Below are 19,571 nucleotides of genomic sequence, written 5' to 3'. Positions count from 1 at the left end.
CAGGATTGGGCCGAAACTGGCTCTCCGACATCCCCAAGGGGTCCCGGATTGCGAGAGGGTTCAGGCCAGGCCGAGGGACCCCACTGGTGCACAATCAGGGCCAGGGAGGGACGCGGGAGGTTGGCCAGCCAGGGAGGGACTGCGGGAGGGCTCCAGGGCGTGTCTGGCCCATCTTGTTCAGTCCCGATCTGCCAGACCCCAGCAGCAAGCTAACCTGCCAGTCAGACCATCTGCCCCCTGGTGGTCAGTGCACATCATAGCGAGAGGTTGAGTGGCCTTAGCATATCATTAGCATATTATGCTTTGATTGGTTGAATGGACGACCGGACACTTAGCATATTAGGCTTTTGTTATATAGGATAATCCCTTTAGGATGAAACAGATACTGGTAGGGGAAGGTCATTGCTCTGGACTCAGTGACTTTCTCCAGAAGCGAAGGCCCTCAGGTCTCAGCCAGGAAGTGTGCAGGTGACTGTCAGGGCCCTGGAAAGGTGGACAAGGCCCCAAGTTCAATAATATAGCCTTGCACTTAGTAGCTTTTTCTGCCTGGAATTCTCCAACCAGGAGCTTCCCAGGGTTTCCAGAGAATAAACTCAGTGACTCCACTAGGAGTTGCATGGATTGGCGAGGGACCTGGGGACTCGCCTGCTCTACAGCCGTTGTTTCAATGACTCCAGCCCTCTTGCTAGCAGGCCACCGGATCAGAAAGGTTCAGAGAAATATCCTATCACCGTTGGAGACCGGGTAGAATACTTATTTTTAGCTTCCCGGTGTTTGATCAGAAATGCTTTCAGCCAGGAATGACTTCAATAAGATTTGTGCTTCCGGATGCTGCCAAACCCAGGAGCGGAGAAAAGTCAAACATTAAAGGAAACCTCCTTGCTCTCGTCCAAAGAAGGATGGTTCTTTAAGTTTTTAAAGAAAATGTTCATTCTATTTTTACTTCCCTTTTGGATTCTTGAGGGCTCCGGCGAAGAGGAACATAGGGTCTGGTATCAAAAAGCTTTAAAAACCAAAAAATGTCATACCTATAACTCATTAATCGTTTATTTTAAAAATATATATTTTTATTGATTTCAGAGAGGAAGGAAGATAGAAACATCCATGATGAGAGAGAATCATGGATCGGCTGCCTCCTGCACACCCCGAACTGGGGATGGAGACAGCAACCCGGGCATGTGCCCTTGACCTGGAATCCAACCGTGACCTCCTGGTTCATAGGTTGATGCTCAACCACTGAGCCACACAAGCCGGGCTGGGCCGAGCATCTTAAATCAACTCTCTTCCTTTCTCTGTAGAGTACTATTTACAGGAGGGAAATGGGACAGGCTCAGAAAAAAAAAAACCAAAAACCAATTTTGTGCATGATTCCCATAAGAAAATGTCTCAAAGAAGAAATTGAAAAACAACAACTAAATTATTTTCTTTGTGCCAAAATGTGACAAAGGGGAGTTAGGACAAAATCTTATATTTACACAGAAAGCTCAACTGTTTCCATGGAAACCGGCCAAGCAGTTATGCAGATGATCCAAGTTCGTAGAAATCCGAACCAAAGAATAAATGAAAAAGGGCGTGGGGGGATGGCTCATTGGGATACAGATATGCCCTGTGCTGATCAGAAATGGAGGGGTGTCCAGCGCACTCGGGGCGGCAGACCCCCCTCTACTGCGCTCCACTCCACGATGCCTCGCAGATGTTGCTTTTTCCACAAAGTGAAGGTCAGACCCTCTTCCAGCAAACACATCACAACGCGCTGCCTGGCGGAGCTGCACCCGATATCGCCCCACTTTTGCCTGCACAGTTCTTTCTCTGAGCCTTTTAGCCACTGTTCTGTCCACGTTCATCCGGGTTTTGTCCTGTTCCCTTCCGCTGCACCGGTGCCCTTCAGGGCAGCTCAGCCTGCCGTTCCCTTCTCCTCCTCGTCTGCAAGTATTGCCTCAATAAACGCGGCCTTTCCCACTGGATACGCACCGGTGTGCACAGGTGAATGAACACCCTCCCCCCCACCCCCCCGGCCAGGCTTATAAAGTAACCTAAGTCCCGCCCTAGTTGGTGTGGCTCAGTGGATAGAGTGTTGGCCTGCGGACCCAAGGGTCCCAGGTTCGATTACGGTCAAGGGCACTGACCTCGGCTGCAGGCTCCTCCTTGGCCAGGACCCGGGTTGGGGTGCGTGCAGGGGGCAACCAAATGATGGGTTTCTCCCACATCGATGTTTCTCTCTGTCTCTCCCTCTCTCTTCCACTCTCTCTAAAAAAATCAATGGAAAATATCCTCGGGTGAAAATTAAAATAATAATAATAATAATAAAGTAACCAAGTCCCTAAAACAAAAATAGACACTTGGTTCCTACCCATGTCACCTTGAGAACATTCTTACTAGACTGATTTCTCTGTAAAGAAAGGGGCATTGTTCATGCTAAATGCAGAATGAAACAAGGAAGGATTTTATGGAATCATAGTATGATAGGTTATATCATACAATAGGCATCTATATGATATATAATATATTCATATGTGTATTTCAGTGACCTGTGCTTCTTTGTGATTTTATAAAATCAGATTATTGAATCGGATTATGGAATCTAGATTTACCTAGATTCAAATGTCACCTCTACTGCTTACTAACAGTATCACCTGGTTATTTAACTTCTCTGAATTGTACTTATCTTTGTAGGAACACTAACATGTAAAATAATATATCTGAAGAACTAGTATTTGTTGAATGCCAAGCACATTGTAAGCGTTCAATAAATGTCAGTAGTTGTTAGACCCAAACACATTCATGTTCATTTATACGCCAGAGCCCGAGCTGTTATTTAACACTAGAGGCCCAGTGCACGAATTCGTGCATGGGTGGGGGGTCCCTCGGCCTGGCCAGCGATCGGGGCCGATCAGGGCCAACCGGCCAGGGAAGGACTGTGGGAGGTTCCAGGGCATGTCCAGCCCATCTCTCCCAGTCCGGATTGGCCGGACCCCAGCAGCAAGCTAACCTACCAGTCAGAGTGTCTGCCCCCTGGAGGTCAGTGCACATCATAGAGCCTGGTCGACCAGTCAACCAAACGGTTGACCTATCGGTCACACACTTAGCATATTAGGCTTTTATATATATAGATTTCCTGTTTTCCTTTGCATCATGAGAAGTAAAACTGAAATCCAGGTCTCTTTCCAACCTGTATATACCCTCTTCACTATTTCAGATAGACTTTGAAAAATATTTACATTCATTTTGGGGATGTCCAGTGTTCTAAAAAAAAAATCAACTTTTTAAAATTAAATTTGTTGGGTGATATTAATAAAATTGCTTTCAGTGTACATTTCAATGATACATGCTCCGTATATTGCAATGTGTGCCCACCACCAAAAGTCAAATCATCTTCCATCACCCATATATTTGGCCCCCTTTACCTCTTACTACCCTCCCCCACCCCCTCTTCCCTCTGGTAGCCACCACACTACTGCCTGTGTCTATGAGTTTCAGTTTTATATCCTACATATAAGTGAGATCAGATGGTTCTTAGCTTGTTCTGCCTGACTCTTCTCGCTTAGCACGATATTCTCAAGATCCATCCATGTTTTTGCAAATGGCAGCGTTGCATCTTCTCTTGGAGTGAGGAGCAGTTCCTAGTGCATATGTACCACCGCTTCTTCGTCCAATCCTCTATCGAAGGACACTTTGGTTGTTGCCACGGTCCCCACAAACAGTGCTGCAGGGCACACAGGGGTGAGTCTATCTTTGCGAGCCGATGCGTAAACCAGATAACAAAACTTAAACGGAGAGTGTGTTTGGACTCTGGAGAAATTGGAAAATTGCGTTCAATTTCCTGGTGCTCCACTCCGCGGCCCATCGAAGCTAGTAATCGCCAACGGAGCAGAGCTGCCATCTTTTCAGTGCTCCCCGCAGAGATAAAAGCATCGTGCAGCGCCGGATGCCGACAGAGCAAATAATGAGACGTGTGCTCTTTCCACTGCCGAGACGCTGAGAAGTGAGATGTGCCGTGGGTGTAATCGAATGTCCGTGCCATCAGCTGTCCTAAGAGAAGTCGTTAACACTGGCTGATGTCTGTATGTGCCGGACACTGCACGCACCACAGGGGCTACACACTGAAATGCGCCATTTCTTTTCTTCTCCAGATGTGCACGGCCTTTGGTAAGAATCGTGTCACGTGTCCACTGAGGACAAACGACCACGTGAAATAAATCCCATGAAGAAGAACACAGTGCTGGGAAGCACAAAGACGGGAATGGCCCGGCCGGCGTGGCTCAGAGGTTGAGCATCAATTGACCCATGAACCAGAAGGTCATTCATTTGATTCCCTGTCAGGACACATTCCTGGGTTGCAGGCTCCATCTCCCACCCCCAGTAGGGGCGGTGCAGGAGGCAGCCAATCAATGATTCTCTTTCACCATTGATGTTTCTATCTCTCTCTGCTTCCCCCTTTCTCTCTGAAATAAATGAAAATAAAAATAAAAAATAGCCCTAACCAGTTTGGCTCAGTGGATAGAGCGTCGGCCTGCAGACTGAAGGGTCCCAGGTTCGATTCTTGTCAAGGGCATGTACCTTGGTCGCGGGCACATCCCCAGTAGGGGGTGTGCAGGAGGCAGCTGATTGATGTTTTTCTCTCATCGATGTTTCTAACTCTCTATCCCTCTCTGTAAAAAATCAATAAAATATATTTTTTAAAAATAAATAAAGTAGCAAATTCAGATGCTACGAAAGCATTGCACGCAGCAGACCGGCATCTACAGTTCCCATGAAAGAGAAAAGCGTTTCTGGGCCCAGTCCACATGGCGGTAAAGAAAGCTAACGCTGAAAATAAAATCCCTGAAATCCTGCCGTTTCGCCTAGCATTCTGGTGGCCACAAAATGAGTCAGAGCTTGGTCAGATCGAACTGATTCAGCCGCGTTTGAAAGTAAATCATTTCTCGACCAATGCAGCCAGAGCCCGCGGAACAGCTAAGCGTCTCATCTCTCAGTAGCATTTAGCCATTAGTAAGGTCATGACCTAGGACCGGTGCCTGGGAGTTCTTTGCTGCTTCTAATCATGCGTGTTGCTATTTTACAAAAAAAAAGAAAGGATGACAACGGAGAGGGGTGAAGACTGTCACAGCAGAGACAAATTAAATTATCTATTGGATTATGTGGCGGCTCAGCCTCTCGTGTTCCCAGCTGGGTGGACTGTGCAGTTACTCGACGCCAGTCGCCCTGTCATTTTACCAGAGAGGTGGAACAGATGACCAAAAATATAATAAGACTTTTTTTTCTTTCTTTGTGGCAAATGTTCACGTCTCTTGCCGATCTAGATAACATTTCTTGTTTTGCCCCTGAATTTATTTGTTTCAGAACTGGACTTGAAGAACTGCCAGTATAGTCAAGGCACTTTTTTCTCCTAGGAACTGTTCATACATTTCCCTTCTGCATTCTTGAGTTTTCTTTGGGATGGCACACAAACAACATATTCGAAGCACCATTTCTGCCCAGAGATTTGAGAATTGTTTTTAAAAAGCAATCTGTCTCTCTCTGAATTTCTGTCAGATCCAGGATAGCCATCCCAAGGGTAGACAGCAAATATTTCACAGTAAAAAGAAGTGTCTTAGATTCTTAAAGCATCTCAGAAGTACCCAGTCTTAGAGTCTCCCAAGGAAATCTATTCCACCTTCCTTATTCTTACTGTCTCAACACTGACTCCAAAAATAATCAGTTTTAAGTCATATAGGGCATCTTGAAAGCGTTCTCAAAAACATTTAGATGCAAACTACGTAGCTATTAAAACTTGCGTTGGCCCAGCTCACGTCACCAAGCTTGCCCCGTTCCCTCCTTACCTGTGCCTCGACCCACAAGATAAGGTTAAATCTACATAGATCATCTCTCCATGACACTGAGAACTATCTATACGACCCTTAGAGAAATAAAGGACACGCGTGAATTATTACATTTAAAGGCAACTTGATTTTTTGTTTTGTTTTGGTAATCCTGGAGAGAGTGGAAGGGAGGGGAAGAGACAGAGAGAGAAACATCGATGTGAGAAAGACACATTGATTGGTTGCCTCCCTCACGTACCCCGACCAGGGCAGGGATCGAGCTTGCAACCAAGGCACATGCTCTTGACCCAGAATCGAACCCGAGACCCTTTAGTCTGAGGCCCAACGCTCTAACCACTGAGAAAACTGGCCAGGACTCAAGGCAACTTGATTTTTAAAAAAATATATTTTATTGATTTTTTACAGAGAGGAAGGGAAAGGGATAGAGAGTTAGAAATATCGATGAGAGAGAAACATCGATCGGCTGCCTCCTGCACACTCCCCACTGCGGATGTGCCCACAACCAAGGTACATGCCCTTGACAAGAATCGAACCTGGGACCTTTGAGTCCGCAGGCTGATGCTCTATCCACTGAGCCAAACCGGTTAGGGCAAGGCAACTTGATTTTTTAAGTTCATATGTACCCGTCGGGTTTCATGGCTGAGAACAACACTGCCTCACAGAGACCACAAATTCTGCTCCTCCTAACTGAGGACCGAGTCAGTGAGGAATCGTTTGAAGCTGCAAAAGAACAGGAGCCAAGAGATTCAACTCCATAATCACCTACATTCTCGGAACAGAGCACCGTTTCAAACCAATAATAAAAACCAGAAACGAGCTCTGCGTGAACCAGAGGAAGGGCCCGCCGGACTCCCTCCTCATTTCTGACCATTTTCCCCACTGACGGCGCTGAGCGATTAGGAGCGCGCACCAGCCCCTCTGGCTCCGGAGAATTCACGCCCTAAAAGTTCAACCTTCAGAAACGCTCATCAGCCCGTTTCCTTTGATAGCTGCCACCGGCAGTCCTGTCTGATCTCCGTGGCATATTCAATTTTAATGAAAACCGACACCGTTCACAGGGAACCGAAGAGAGAATTCCGGCTCACTGCCTGCTGTGGCGACATGGGGAACACAGCCAGCTCCCGGTCAATCCACTGAAAGACAGGAAATGCATCCAACAGGGGAAGGCCTGCTTCACCAGGATCTAGAATCATCCCAATGCTGACTGTCCGGGATAGGAGAACACCCCACACGCCCTGAAGAATCACGGGGTGGCATGCCAATACACGTGTCTCGTTTTCGGTGAATCTGCAGGGCGTGAGGTGGTGGCGGTGGGTATTCCTGGAGGTGCTACCTGAGGCTGGATGAGTGTATTTAAGGAAGGAAACTGGGGGAGCCCTGAGATGAGTAGGTCTAAGCTGAGCAAAGGGAATGGAGGAACCCCGCCCCCCAGCAAAGGGGAGGAAGCCTTCCAGACAGAAGAAACAGCTCTGGGGTGGCAGGTGGCCATGGCAACGGAGAGCGGAGTGAAGTATCAGAAATGAACAGTGGCCTCTGTGGCGAGGACCGAGAAAGCAAGAGGGAACATACCATGAGGCTAGTGTGACCGTCGGGTAGGGAGTCTTGTTAAAGATTTTGTTTTTGTTTTAAATATATTTTCATTGATTTCAGAGATGAAGGGAGAAAGAGAAATAGAGATAGAAACATCAATGATGAGAAAGCATCATTGCTCAGCTGCCTCCTGCACGCCCCCTACTGGGGATTGAGCGCAGAACCCCGGGCATGTGCCCTGACTGGGAATCGAACCGTGACCTCCTGGCTCATAGGCTGATGCTCAACCACTGAGCCACACAGGCCGGGCTCATTTTTGAAACTCAGCTCATCCCTGATCTTCACAAACATTCTCCTGACTCCCCCGCAATTGATTTTTTTTTTCACTCTCCTAACTCCTATATACAGTTGACATCACGTATGCCCCATACATCTTTATTTTGAGATTGTTTTCTGTCCTTGCGCCTTTGTTCACTATGTCTTTGCAACTAAGCATAGGGCATGATTTTTGCTTCTTTGTTTGGTTTTATCATCATCTCAAGTGTCCAACAGGATGTGAAATACGGCGTTAGCATTTTCTCAGTAGCGATAAGTCATGAGTTTGAGAGTTTCCAGAGTGAAAAGCTAGACGAGATTGTAAGTAGTTCTGGGGAAGACCCGGACGACACAGAGCCGTACGGAGGCAAACTTACCAGAGAAGACGCTAGGGATCTTGGAAAGGAAGCTTTTGACAGTGCGAATGGGAATTCCGTTTTTTTCATCTTGCATGCGTGCTATGACGTCCTCCATCTAAATGACAATGACAAAAGAATTAAAACCTTTCAGAAGTTGAATTTTTCATAAAAACCAGTTTTCATAACAATGTTGTACATCCGTCGTGCTCAACGAAGAATAATGGGATACTCTTACCTTGCCAGACTCCGAGACATTAATACTTTAAGTTTGGTTAAAAATGATGGAGAAAACAGCAGGGAGAGTGGCCGTTTCAGGCTCCATTAACCTACCAAGAGGCGTTGTGAATAATGCCGCTCTCCTAGCTGTGCATGCTCTGCTTGGAAAGGTTGAGATAAAAGTGCTTATTTCTGTAACTGTCAGAAACCACTGTCATAGCAAAATGCACACTTCATTAATGTTATTATCTCTCCTGAACTCATTGAGAAGGAAAACAGAAGCCCTGAAAGCCACCGTTAGGGTTTCCTCTGGAGGCAAAGGCAGACGAAAAAAAATCTAGTTTCTAAAAGCTAAAATCAGTCCCAAGGGCACGTATAAAAACGCATCTCCTGCATTTACTGACATTCCCTTACGCGTTCACTCCGACGACGTTCCTATCAAGCATGGTTTTTACTCACTGGGTTACCTGCTTTCTCACTATTAGCAATAGCCAATTGGATGAGGAGAATGTTCAAAGCAGACCAGCTCACAGAGCAAGCTGGGCAGCAACGGGGATGAGGGGCTATAAAAAGTAACTCTAATCAATGATCAAATTCTTTGGGACAATTTATTTATTTTTTAAATAAGCATTTTTTAAATGTATTTCTTTATTCATTTCAGAAAGGAAGAGAGAAGGAGAGAGAGAGAGAAACATCGATGAGAGAGAACCATTGATTGGCTGCCTCCTGCACGCCCCCCACTGGGGATCGAGCCCACAACCCAGGCATGTGCCCTTGGCCGGAATCGAACCTGGGACCCTTCAGTCTGCAGGCTGACGCTCTATCCACTGAGCCAAGCTGGCTAGGGCTCTTTGGGACAATTTAAGTCCAAAAGATTCCAGTATCTCAAAAGAGGATGTATATTACCCATTACCTAGATACGAGCAATAGATCTATCTATCTATCATCTATCTATCATCTACCTATCATTTATCTATCTATCATCTACCTACCTATCTATCATCTATCTATCTATCTATCTATCTATCTATCTATCTATCTATCTCATCTATCATCTATCTCTCTATCATCTATCTACCTATCATCTATCTACCTATCTATCATCTATCTATCTATCATCTATCTATCTATCTATCTATCTATCTATCTATCTATCTATCTCCCAACCGGAGACAGAGAGATGAGTGGATAAAACTGAACAGGGCCTTTTACTAATCTATCAGTTTGCAACTGTCAGCGCGCTGTAACATCAGTGCAAACAGAATGAAATGGATCAGTTACGCTATTGCTCTAAGACTCCGTTTCTTCCACCTGTAACAGAGGGTTAATAATAATACTGTGCATCTTACTACAGGTGATAATTAATGGAACAATGCTCATTAAATACTTGCCATAATGCTCTCATCATCATCACTGCCGTCATATCATCATCATCATCGTCAGAGTCTTCCCTCATCACTATACTAGAATGCCACAGACGCTTTCCTTTATAACCCAGTTGGCAAAGACAGCTGTGGTCAAATGCCAGGCATTTATTGGAGGAATAAATTGCCCGTCGCAGAGCAGACAAAGATGCCCACGGACCAGCTTAGATTTCCTGCAGGAGATGGAGTGTGTGCTGGCCTCTGAAAGATAGGGGGTTTGACTAGAAGACATGTCAGGAAGAATAATTTCTGCATCTAAGCAAGGACTATGAAAACGATGAAAAAAAATAATATTTAGAAGAAAGGGGAAATGAGATTGCATCCGTTTTTGACAAAATGAAAATGTTTCTGCTCTCATATTTGCTTGATGAATTTGCCTCTTGAAGTTCATTAGTGGATCCCAATATTGAATTGAATTGAGATGAAATCCTCTTTGCAAAAGCAATCCTTTATCTAGGCAAGCTAATGAGCTATTCTCTGAAAAGGGTATGTAAAAACAATGGTCTCTTGCAAAGTAATTTGGAGAATGTCTGCAGCTCAATTTGTTTAAAATGTTGTATACCTCTATTATGGAACTCTTCACATTGCCGTTACTGTCACTCTCAAACTATCTGTCTTCCCTTAAACTTGAACTTCAGGAGGAGAGAAGCCTCACCTTGCCCATTTTTGTCTTGCTAATACAGAAAGTGCTGGCCCACAGGGAGACTCAAGAATAAAGGAAGAGACATGACATTTTAATTGATGGCACACATTTTATTTTTCTGAGCGATCCAGAGCAAAAATCCAAGTTAAGTTGATTTAAGATTTTGTCTTCAGATGTTGGAAATACTTAAAAAAAAAAAAAAATCTAACATTTGGTGAAAAAATAGGCCGAGTCAAAAACGGTGGCACAGGAGAGCTTCCTGTGCTATAAGCTAAAACATTGTGATGATTTTCTTCACTTAATGCAGAGACTGCTTGCTTCTCAGAGGAATTGTTTCTTTCAAACCCTGAGGGTCAAGCAGGGGCTGCTTATGAGCCTGTCTTCCCGCTGGTAGATGTGACGCTCAAGTTCACGGTCATGTGTCAGCTCCCAAGATGAAAGAGGCTACCGGACTCCAACACACGGCTCTTTTCCCAGGAATTCATAATTAGCCTTTTCGCTCAAACAGCTTAGCTGTCACTTGGGTGCTTGTGATGTATTTCTAACGCGGCTCAGGGGAAAGGGTCTCCACCCGTGCACTCAGCGAAATGAAAGAGACGCGTCCTGCACAGCTACACCTCTGAGGAGAGGAACTAATGATTCAAGAGGGAACCCCGGACAGGGAACGCCCAACTACTGATGAAATAAAAATCCACCGCCTTGAAACCTAGCTAGGTCCCTAATGTTCTTAAGAATAATGAACGGCATAAACTGATGAACAAAAACGAAACCAGAGCCATAGAAGCATCGAACAGACTGTCCAACCTATGAGGGAAGGTGGGGGGTGAGGGGTAAGAGATCAACCAAAGGACTTGTATGCACGCATATGAGCATGACCAATCGACACAGATGGGGCAGGAGGGGTGCGGGGGGTGGTGGTCGGGGAGAGGTCAATGCAGGGGGAAAGGAGACTTTATGTAATACTTTAAGCAATAAAGAATTTAATTTTTTTTTTAAAAAAAGGATGATGAGAGGCTAATTACATTTACTTGTAGCCATACTTGCCAGAACTGTGTCATACTATGAAGCCAATAACTTTACGGACACCCTGACCGTAAGCGAAACATTTGTATGAAATAAAGTTAATGGTTTTGTGCTCTGTGGGTCTGAAAGAGAAATGAATCAACCAAAAGTTCAAAGGAAGTTTTTCTAACTTCGTATGGTAATCTGCCCTTAAGCACAGGCATTTAGAAACAGAAATGAGAGACTGTATGCGTGGTGCGTGCTTTCATGTTATTGTGTGTAATCATCATGTTAAGTGTGAGCTAAAAAGAAAAAAAAAAGTGGGAGAAATGAAAAAATAAATTAAACATGGGAGAAAGGGGTCACTGAAGTGCCTCTTGAATACCTCAGACAATTCGGTGGTGGCATTTATCACGTAACTTAAAACCTGCCTATAATTCTTTTTTCTTCAAGAAGCCATTCTAAAGATGTGATTGGCGCTTCTGAGCTTGGCGGTGAAAACAGGCAAAGTAGAATAGTTTTCTAAAAAAGGTTAAATAAGAATAGCAATGAGCTTAAAATTTGCAACCAGAACTGTTTTCTGCTTGCCGTGATTTAATTAAAGCTGCTTTAATTGGTGTAATTTCCCCCCATGTTACAGTTGGCAATAGTATCGTAACCCAGAATTACTCTTTTCATGTGAAAAACCTCGTGTTTACATGACTAATTATGACTAAAAAACATACACTTGTAGAACCTAGTTGCATTTCAAGCTGACCTTGTTCATCTTGAATGAACTAGGAGATGTACCTTCTCAAAAGCAATAACTAATTTGGCGACACTGAGATTTTATGCTCTGGCAATTTTAGAGAAGGTAGAAGACGCATTTTTTTTCTGATTTATGGATGTTGGTTTTATTTGTTTTTCAATACAGCATCTCTCATCCATCTCAAGCAATATAACCTCTACTTTAGTATTTTTTTAAATATATTTTTATTCGTTTCAGAGAGGAAGGGAGAGGGAGAAAGAGAAACATCAGTGATGAAAGGGAATCATTGACGGGCTGCCTCCTGCATGGCTCCTATTGGGGATCCAGCCCACAACCCAGGCATCTGCCCTGACCAGGAATCGAACCGCGATCTCCTGGTTCATAGGTCAACACTCAACCACTGAGCCACACCGGCTAGGCACACACATGTTTTTAATTATGTGATACCCAGATGTATGACTTAACTAATCTACTGTAGGATAGCTACCTTTGTAAATGGAAGCTCAGACTCGTCCCTGAGATGATGTTAGTATTGTTTTATCAGGACTGGTCCCAAGGCTGACCTTCAGTCACCACCTCGATTAGTGCTAATCCTCCGTGCATCCAGCCTGCTTAGTCTAAGAATTAATACCATGTCCGACCCTCATTTAAAATGTGGATAGAAAGGATTACAACATGAAGGTAAGGCCAAAGCACTTTAAAAGGACAAACGCATCCTCACACCGATGATGAAGGCTGATCTGTTTCGGATGCACACACTCAGAGTCAGAACACGTGTGAGGAGGTGGCTATTTGCCTTGTGTTTCATGCTTTCCCCAAGTTTTAAATTGGTTTCTGCTGCTGCGGAGCCTGACCTTTCTTCCTCGGCGTGACGTTCTCCGGTGTCCTTATTTCAAAGATTGACTTTTAAATTTCAATTTCCTAGGATTTTTTCCGAGACCGATGAGTAAATTTTAGAAAGGCGAAAGGAAAAGAATTTCCCCTGTTACTGTGCCTTTGCTGGGGCTGCCCGTCCGGGGCCCCTACAATGTGAAAATGGATTTTACTTTCAGGAGCCTTTGAACAGCTCTATTGATCTTTCCAACCCACTGAACAGCGAACTGTAAAGGAAGGGAAATGCAACGTGACTTTTCTGATTCGCCCTTCACGTACGGGAGACTAGAGTCGGGGCTGTGCAAAACCGCCTGCCACCTTCCTGCTGATCATCTCTGAAAGCAAGCTCTCCGCAGAGGGCTTTGTGCAACCAGCCCCTCCTTCTGCTCAGCTCCCGGGAGAAAAAGTTCGAACTCACGGCGGGCTAGTTCACAGAAAATCCCTACGCAGAGGAGGCCCAAGCCCAGACATGCACATGTGTAACTTCCAGCCCAGCAAAAGTTTCTTTTTTATATCTCCCACTAGAGGCCCAGTGCACGAAATTCATGCATGGGGGGAGGGAGGGGGGTCCCTCAGCCCGGCCTGCAATGATGCCAGTGTCCCTTGCCCCAGCCTCCGGCCCAAGGCCCCTCCCCTCCGGATGCTGGGCTCACGTTGCCGGGGCGATGCCGCCAGTGTCCCGCCACAGCCACTATAGGCGCCTCCGTCTTTGTTGCGGAATGACGGTTAATTTACATATTAGATAGGATATGTTAGATAGGATGATTTTGTTTTTTTAGGAAAACAAGATTCCCCTGCCAAGGGAATCAGAACTGGCTGCTGTCCTCCTGACAATACTTCTCAGCCATCTCATGAGAAAATGAGAAGGATGTGCCTTCCTTACTGCTAGAGAGCTGGTGTCTACTCTCTTACAATCGAAACATGGATGCCAGGTCTGGCCAGCGTGGCTCAGTGGTTGAGCGTCGACCTATGAACCAGGAGATCACAGTTTGCTTCCCGGACAGAGCACATCCGAAGAAGCTTTCATTGGGTTTCTACTCCAAAACATTAGATGTGATGACTCCCTGTTTAGTAGAAGACAATTGCTGAAGATGGGGTACAAGGCATATAATGGAAGGAGAATAAGGCATTTAGAACAGAAGGTCTGGGATCAAGCTATGCGCTAAGGGGGGTGGGGAGTAATTCATCTACAAAATAGAGCAAATAATAATTGCCAGCTTATCTATCTAATGCATTTTGCAAATACCCAACAGGATAATGCACATGGAAGGACGCTGTGAGCTCACAAAGGCAAAGGGATGAGAAGTGGTACTATGATCCTACCCACACCCTTTGCACATCTTATTAGTTAGAAGACCTGCAGTGACTTATTCTGAGAATCCACCAAGTTGGTGTGATATTATGGCTGCTGTTTTTTGAAGAGGAATATTATCCCTTAACATAAGCCTACAGATAACATCATCCAGCTTGCCTCTCACAATGAAAGCTGTGGCATAAGCATTATTATTATTTTTTTTAAAAAAAGTATTTTATTAATTTTTTACAGAGAGGAAGGGAGAGGGATAGAGAGTTAGAAACATCGATGAGAGAGAAACATCAATCAGCTGCCTCCTGCACACTCCCTACTGGGGATGTGCCCGCAATCAAGGTACATGCCCTTGACCAGAATCGAACCTGGAACCCTTGAGTCTGCAGGCTGACGCTCTATCCACTGAGCCAAACCGGTCAGGACATTATTATTATTATTATTATTATTATTATTATTTTGTAAATGAATAAAAACATACAATGAAGTACAACCCACAGAGCTGGAGAGAGAATGTGGTTCAGACTGAGGTTTATGTCACACTACGACTACAATAATGACACTGCGCACCCACCTGAAGCCACAGAAAATATGACATTTCCACGTGAAAGCTGAAGGCCTTGGCCCCCCTTCTTTCTCGGACGGGACAGGTGACTGAGGATTTGGTGAGAGTGGTCACGCGCTCCTCCTGGGTGGAGATGGGCTCTATGAATGATAGATGAAGGGCCACGGATCCCCCCTTCCCAAGGAGAGAGCTGAATCTGCTCACATACTGGAACAAGTACTCAGATAAAGCCCTTTGAGATTTTCGAAGCCCTAATTTATCTATTTATCTCATTAGCTCTCCTCTCTCTCTCTCTCTCTCTCTCTCTCTCTCTCTCTCTCTCACACACACACACACACACACACACACACACACACACACACACGCACGCACTATTTCTGTCTCATGGTTTGGTTCATCAAATTTCTACTGGACAAAGGGCGAGATCCTTAATGGGAATTATTACGAAGGGCAGTCCAACAAAAGCAGCACATGTACAGTAGACGCAGAAGCAGCCCTGAGGTTGTTGAGAGCCCCGGGGACTAAGAATTCTCAACTAGTCACTCGCAGGGCCATCAGCAAGGAACGCAGCCCCGGTGAGAGAACACGACCGCCTCCCCACAGTGGATCTGTCCTGTGTGGCTTAGTCTGGCTTCTTTGCTTCTTGCCAGACCCAGTCCCTTGTTCTGGGTTGGGTTCCTTTGGGGAAGATAAACACTCTTTACCCGCCTGCTAAAGGGCCAGCCTGCGACGTTCTAGTTGGTGTTAGGCGCTGACTAACATGGAAGACAATGAATGAACTTGGCCTGTCTAGGAAATGGGTTAGCAAGTGGCATCATATGAAACCAGATGTTACGTGATTTTAAACTCGTCTAAAACAGGCATGACACAGGGAATTCTCTAAACGTTTACTGTACAGAAATTGAAACAGACACACAGCTCAATGGAATCCATTGGGCCCCATGAGCTCATCAGCGGGCTGTGGAGATCATGAAGTGGTTATGCCAACTCATCTTTCCAGAGGAACAAAGATACGCTTCCTCTACAGAAGACACTACTTGGAAAAACAGATACTGATTTTTAAACTAACGTGCATTTCCCACCTAAGAAGCTACTGGGCGCATTTCACAGGCGCCGGCTGCTGTCCTCCTAGTGTGTGGGATACTCTGGGCACCAGATCTGACCTTCTTTAATGAGCAAAAAAGAATGGTTCATAGGCCGCTAAGAAAAATTTACATTCTACTTTTACATGCATTCTTTTTTTTAAAATATATTTTATTGATTTTTTTACACAGAGGAAGAGAGAGGGATAGAGAGTTAGAAACATCGATGAGAGAGAAACATCGATCAGCTGCCTCCTGCACACCTCCCACTGGGGATGTGCCTGCAACCCAGGTACATGCCCTTGACCGGAATCGAACCTGTGACTTTTCAGTGCGAAGGCCGGCGCTCTATCCACTGAGCCAAACTGGTTAGGGCTACATGCATTCTTTAGTTTGCTCTTAACCGCCATGTGATATATATGATGGAATTCACAGCAACTCCCTTTTAGAGATGACAGAACTAAGGACTGGAAAACTGAAGTGATGGACTCAAGTTGACACAGATGTTAAGAAGCAAAACCCTCTATTTGGGTTTGCATGGCAATGGAAAATGATATTTGAAAGAAACATCCTGCTAAGAGAAAGCAATGTCCATTTCCCCTATAAGTAAAATGTAAATGTCCCTGGAATATAGTGTTCTCTCAGGGGACGAGAATTAGGCCACGCTGAAAATTTTCCATTTGACGGCATGCAATGAGAACAATCCTTTGCATTTCAACCATGACTTTATTTATTTTTTTAAAGTATATTTTTATTGATTTCAGAGAGGGAGAAAGAGGGAGAGAGAGATAGAAACATCAATGATGAGAGAGGATCATGGATCGGCTGCCTCCTGCATGCCCCACACTGGGGATGGAGCCTGCAATCAGGGCCTGTGCCCTGACCGGGAATGGAACCGTGACCTCCTGGTTCATAGGTCGACGCTCAACCACGAATTTAAATGTCCTCACATCTGTTTCGGCTGTCCTCACGCATTTGCTGGGAATTGCTACTAGAATTTCTAGAATTTTTGAAACTGTACAGGACCCACGTCTTTCTATCCATATGGCAGCTGTTGAAACAAATGTTAAGTGATTCTCTCTCACTGCCTCATTAATGTAGTTGATATTTCTTGTGACTCCACATGTCAGCACGCTAAATGCCTACTGCGGTCTGTGGTTCGTGACAGGAACGAAGGTGAGGGATGACTTCCCCGGGAAGGGATCCTCCAAGTTGCGCTTCGAACACCGATTACAAACCAGAGAAGCTGAGAGGAGGGATGCAGGCAGAAGCACAGCCGTGGGAAAGCTTCGGGTTACCTGGACCAGAACAGGTGGTCTGTGGAGTGGTGATCTGCGGGGCCAAGTTCGCGAGTGTTACATGCAGGCTGCAGTGGAAATAGGGCAGGGGTCACGGAGGTGAAGCCGCCACAGGGAGAGGAAAAGCTGCGATATAATTCCGATCAGGTTGATCTAAGGTCGCTATGGAGACGCCGACAATGGTGAAAAGGACCTTGGGTAAGAACTCCGGGAGTGTCCAGGGAGTAATAGCCAGTGCTGGGAAGAAGCAAGAGAGTGTGCGGTCCGATCCAGGCAGAGGATGGGCTAGTACAACCTTTTACCTCTTGGGACAGTAACAGAAGATTCTCTCCTGAAAGGGTTTGCCAATGTTTTTACCGCAATCTACAGTAAGATAAACATTTTTCATTACGCCCCGGGACAAATCAGCGTATTCCTACATGTGAAGATTTAATTGAAGCAAATGTTTTATGAAACAACACTCATCCATACGATGGGTAATGAAGTCTGGCATTTTCCATCCTATTCCATTATCTCTATATATAAAAGGCTAATATGCAAAGTGTCCCCATGGGAGTTCGACTGACCAGGAGTTCATTCGCTTGCTATGACGTGCGATGACCACCAGGGCGTGGCGCGGAATGAAGGAAGGTCCCGGCAGGCAGCCAGCAGCCACTAACTGTGCACTGGGCCTCTACTCTTAAAATAAAAGTACTAGCTACAAACTTCTCTATGGCTTTCACAAGCTACTACTGGAATGCAACTTAACTGGCAACTTGTAAAGTACTATTCCATTGGATGCATTCCATGAGGAAATAAATATAATCAAGTAGTTTTTATCCTTAAGATCTACCCAATCAAATAATTAAACAAACAAAAAAAACTCCCTGTCTTCCTCTACCCACCATCTTATTTCATTTCATTGTAGACCAAATATCTTGTCTTCTAGAAAGAGCTGTCTAACCCAGTAGTCTTTAAACGTTTTGATCTCACCCTTTTCAAAATTATTGAGAACCCAAAAGTTTTTGATCCAATGGGTTGTATCTATTAATATTTACCATTTTTGAAATTAACACTGAGCCATCTACAATATATATGTGCGTACATATGTTTATTTCATTAAAATTATAATAATGAATCTGTTACATGTTAACAGAAATGTTGCACCTAAAAATAACTATATTTCCCCGAATGTTTTCAGTGAAAGGAGTGGCTTATTTTACATTTTTGAAAATCTCTTCCATGTTTGACTTAAAAGAAAACAGCCAGATTCTCCTATCGATTCTGCATTCAGTCTCTTGTAACATGTCTTGTGGCTGAAGACCATCTGGCCTCACACAGAAAATCCTTTGAAGACGAAGAGATAGTTGAATAGCTTTTCAGACAATTGAGGATACTCTTCTTTGATTCTACAGGTGGTAGTTTCTAATGGTTACTTGAGCTGAGGAATCTAAAACCTTACCAATCAACTTTTCATCCCCTATGACATTAACATCCATTGGTCTATCTTGAACTTCGAATTTAATATAGCAGACTGGTCATGTGGAAAACATTGCTTCCCTGAGTGACACACATCTCTCAAATGCCGACCCATTTCATTATCCACTGTCAAACATGACATCCGCTAACATCACCACCAACCCAACGCGAAAAGTCTTTCACTATTGGGAGGTCACCATGTCCACAACCATACGTTTTACAAAATTCTAACTTTCACTCAAAAGCCTGAGCTATGTTACTGGCATGAATACGGCCAGTTGTTTTCCTTGAATCAACAGGCTCGTTGTGCTCATTTGGGGAACAGCGACACGGAGGGTTTAGTGTGGAGGTGCAGAAGTGAGGCACACGTTAAACAGAGTAAATAATCATGGGAAAACGACTGGAGGCAGGGATTCTACCTACATGCTTCGGTCCCAGAAGAAGGCTTGGATCCCAGGAGAATGTATGCTCATGAACGCTGCTGTCTCGATCGTCATCCCATGACACGGCATTTCTTATTTCATTAAATATTCTCGCCTAGGCTCTGAAGGATGCCCAGGGAGCAGAACAGTAGTCATTTGGACAGTTCACAGATGGTGTCAGGAAAAGGGATCCAGTGGCCATATCTATCTATATAAAAGGCTAAGTGTCCATCCGTCCGACCGGTCGCTATGACACACACTGACCACCAGGGTGCAGATGCTCAATGCAGGAGCTGCCATGATTCGCACGGGCCATTTAAAAGTAAACAGCACCACGGACCTGGCGCCGACAAACCAACTCTCGGCTTCCCCCAGGTGGGACACAGGCCCGGCCACCACCCCAGAGCGATACCCAACCAAATCGCAGCCAAAGCTGCCAAGACCCCATGGCGCAAAATGCGGCCCACAGCCCAGACCAGCCTGGAAATGGATGCCGTGGGCACCAGGTAAT

General features: G+C 45.0%; 1 protein-coding gene across 5 annotated transcripts in view; it reads right to left on the bottom strand.

Annotated features, from left to right (window-relative positions):
• RGS7 (regulator of G protein signaling 7) overlaps window positions 1-19,571 on the bottom strand; it is a 128,635-nt gene that overhangs the window by 53,220 nt on the left and 55,844 nt on the right. For all 5 annotated transcript variants that reach the window (XM_036355097.1, XM_036355101.1, XM_036355100.1 and 2 more), the window contains exon 3: window positions 8,042-8,138. In XM_036355097.1, coding sequence (XP_036210990.1) covers window positions 8,042-8,138 — 97 coding nt within the window. The remainder of the gene's footprint in view (window positions 1-8,041; window positions 8,139-19,571) is intronic.

Source organism: Myotis myotis, unplaced genomic scaffold, assembly GCF_014108235.1.
Source record: "Myotis myotis isolate mMyoMyo1 unplaced genomic scaffold, mMyoMyo1.p scaffold_m19_p_21, whole genome shotgun sequence".
NCBI lineage: Eukaryota > Metazoa > Chordata > Mammalia > Chiroptera > Vespertilionidae > Myotis > Myotis myotis.
The sequence above is the reverse complement of the archived record's forward strand: the minus strand, read 5'-3'. Positions and strand labels throughout refer to the sequence as shown.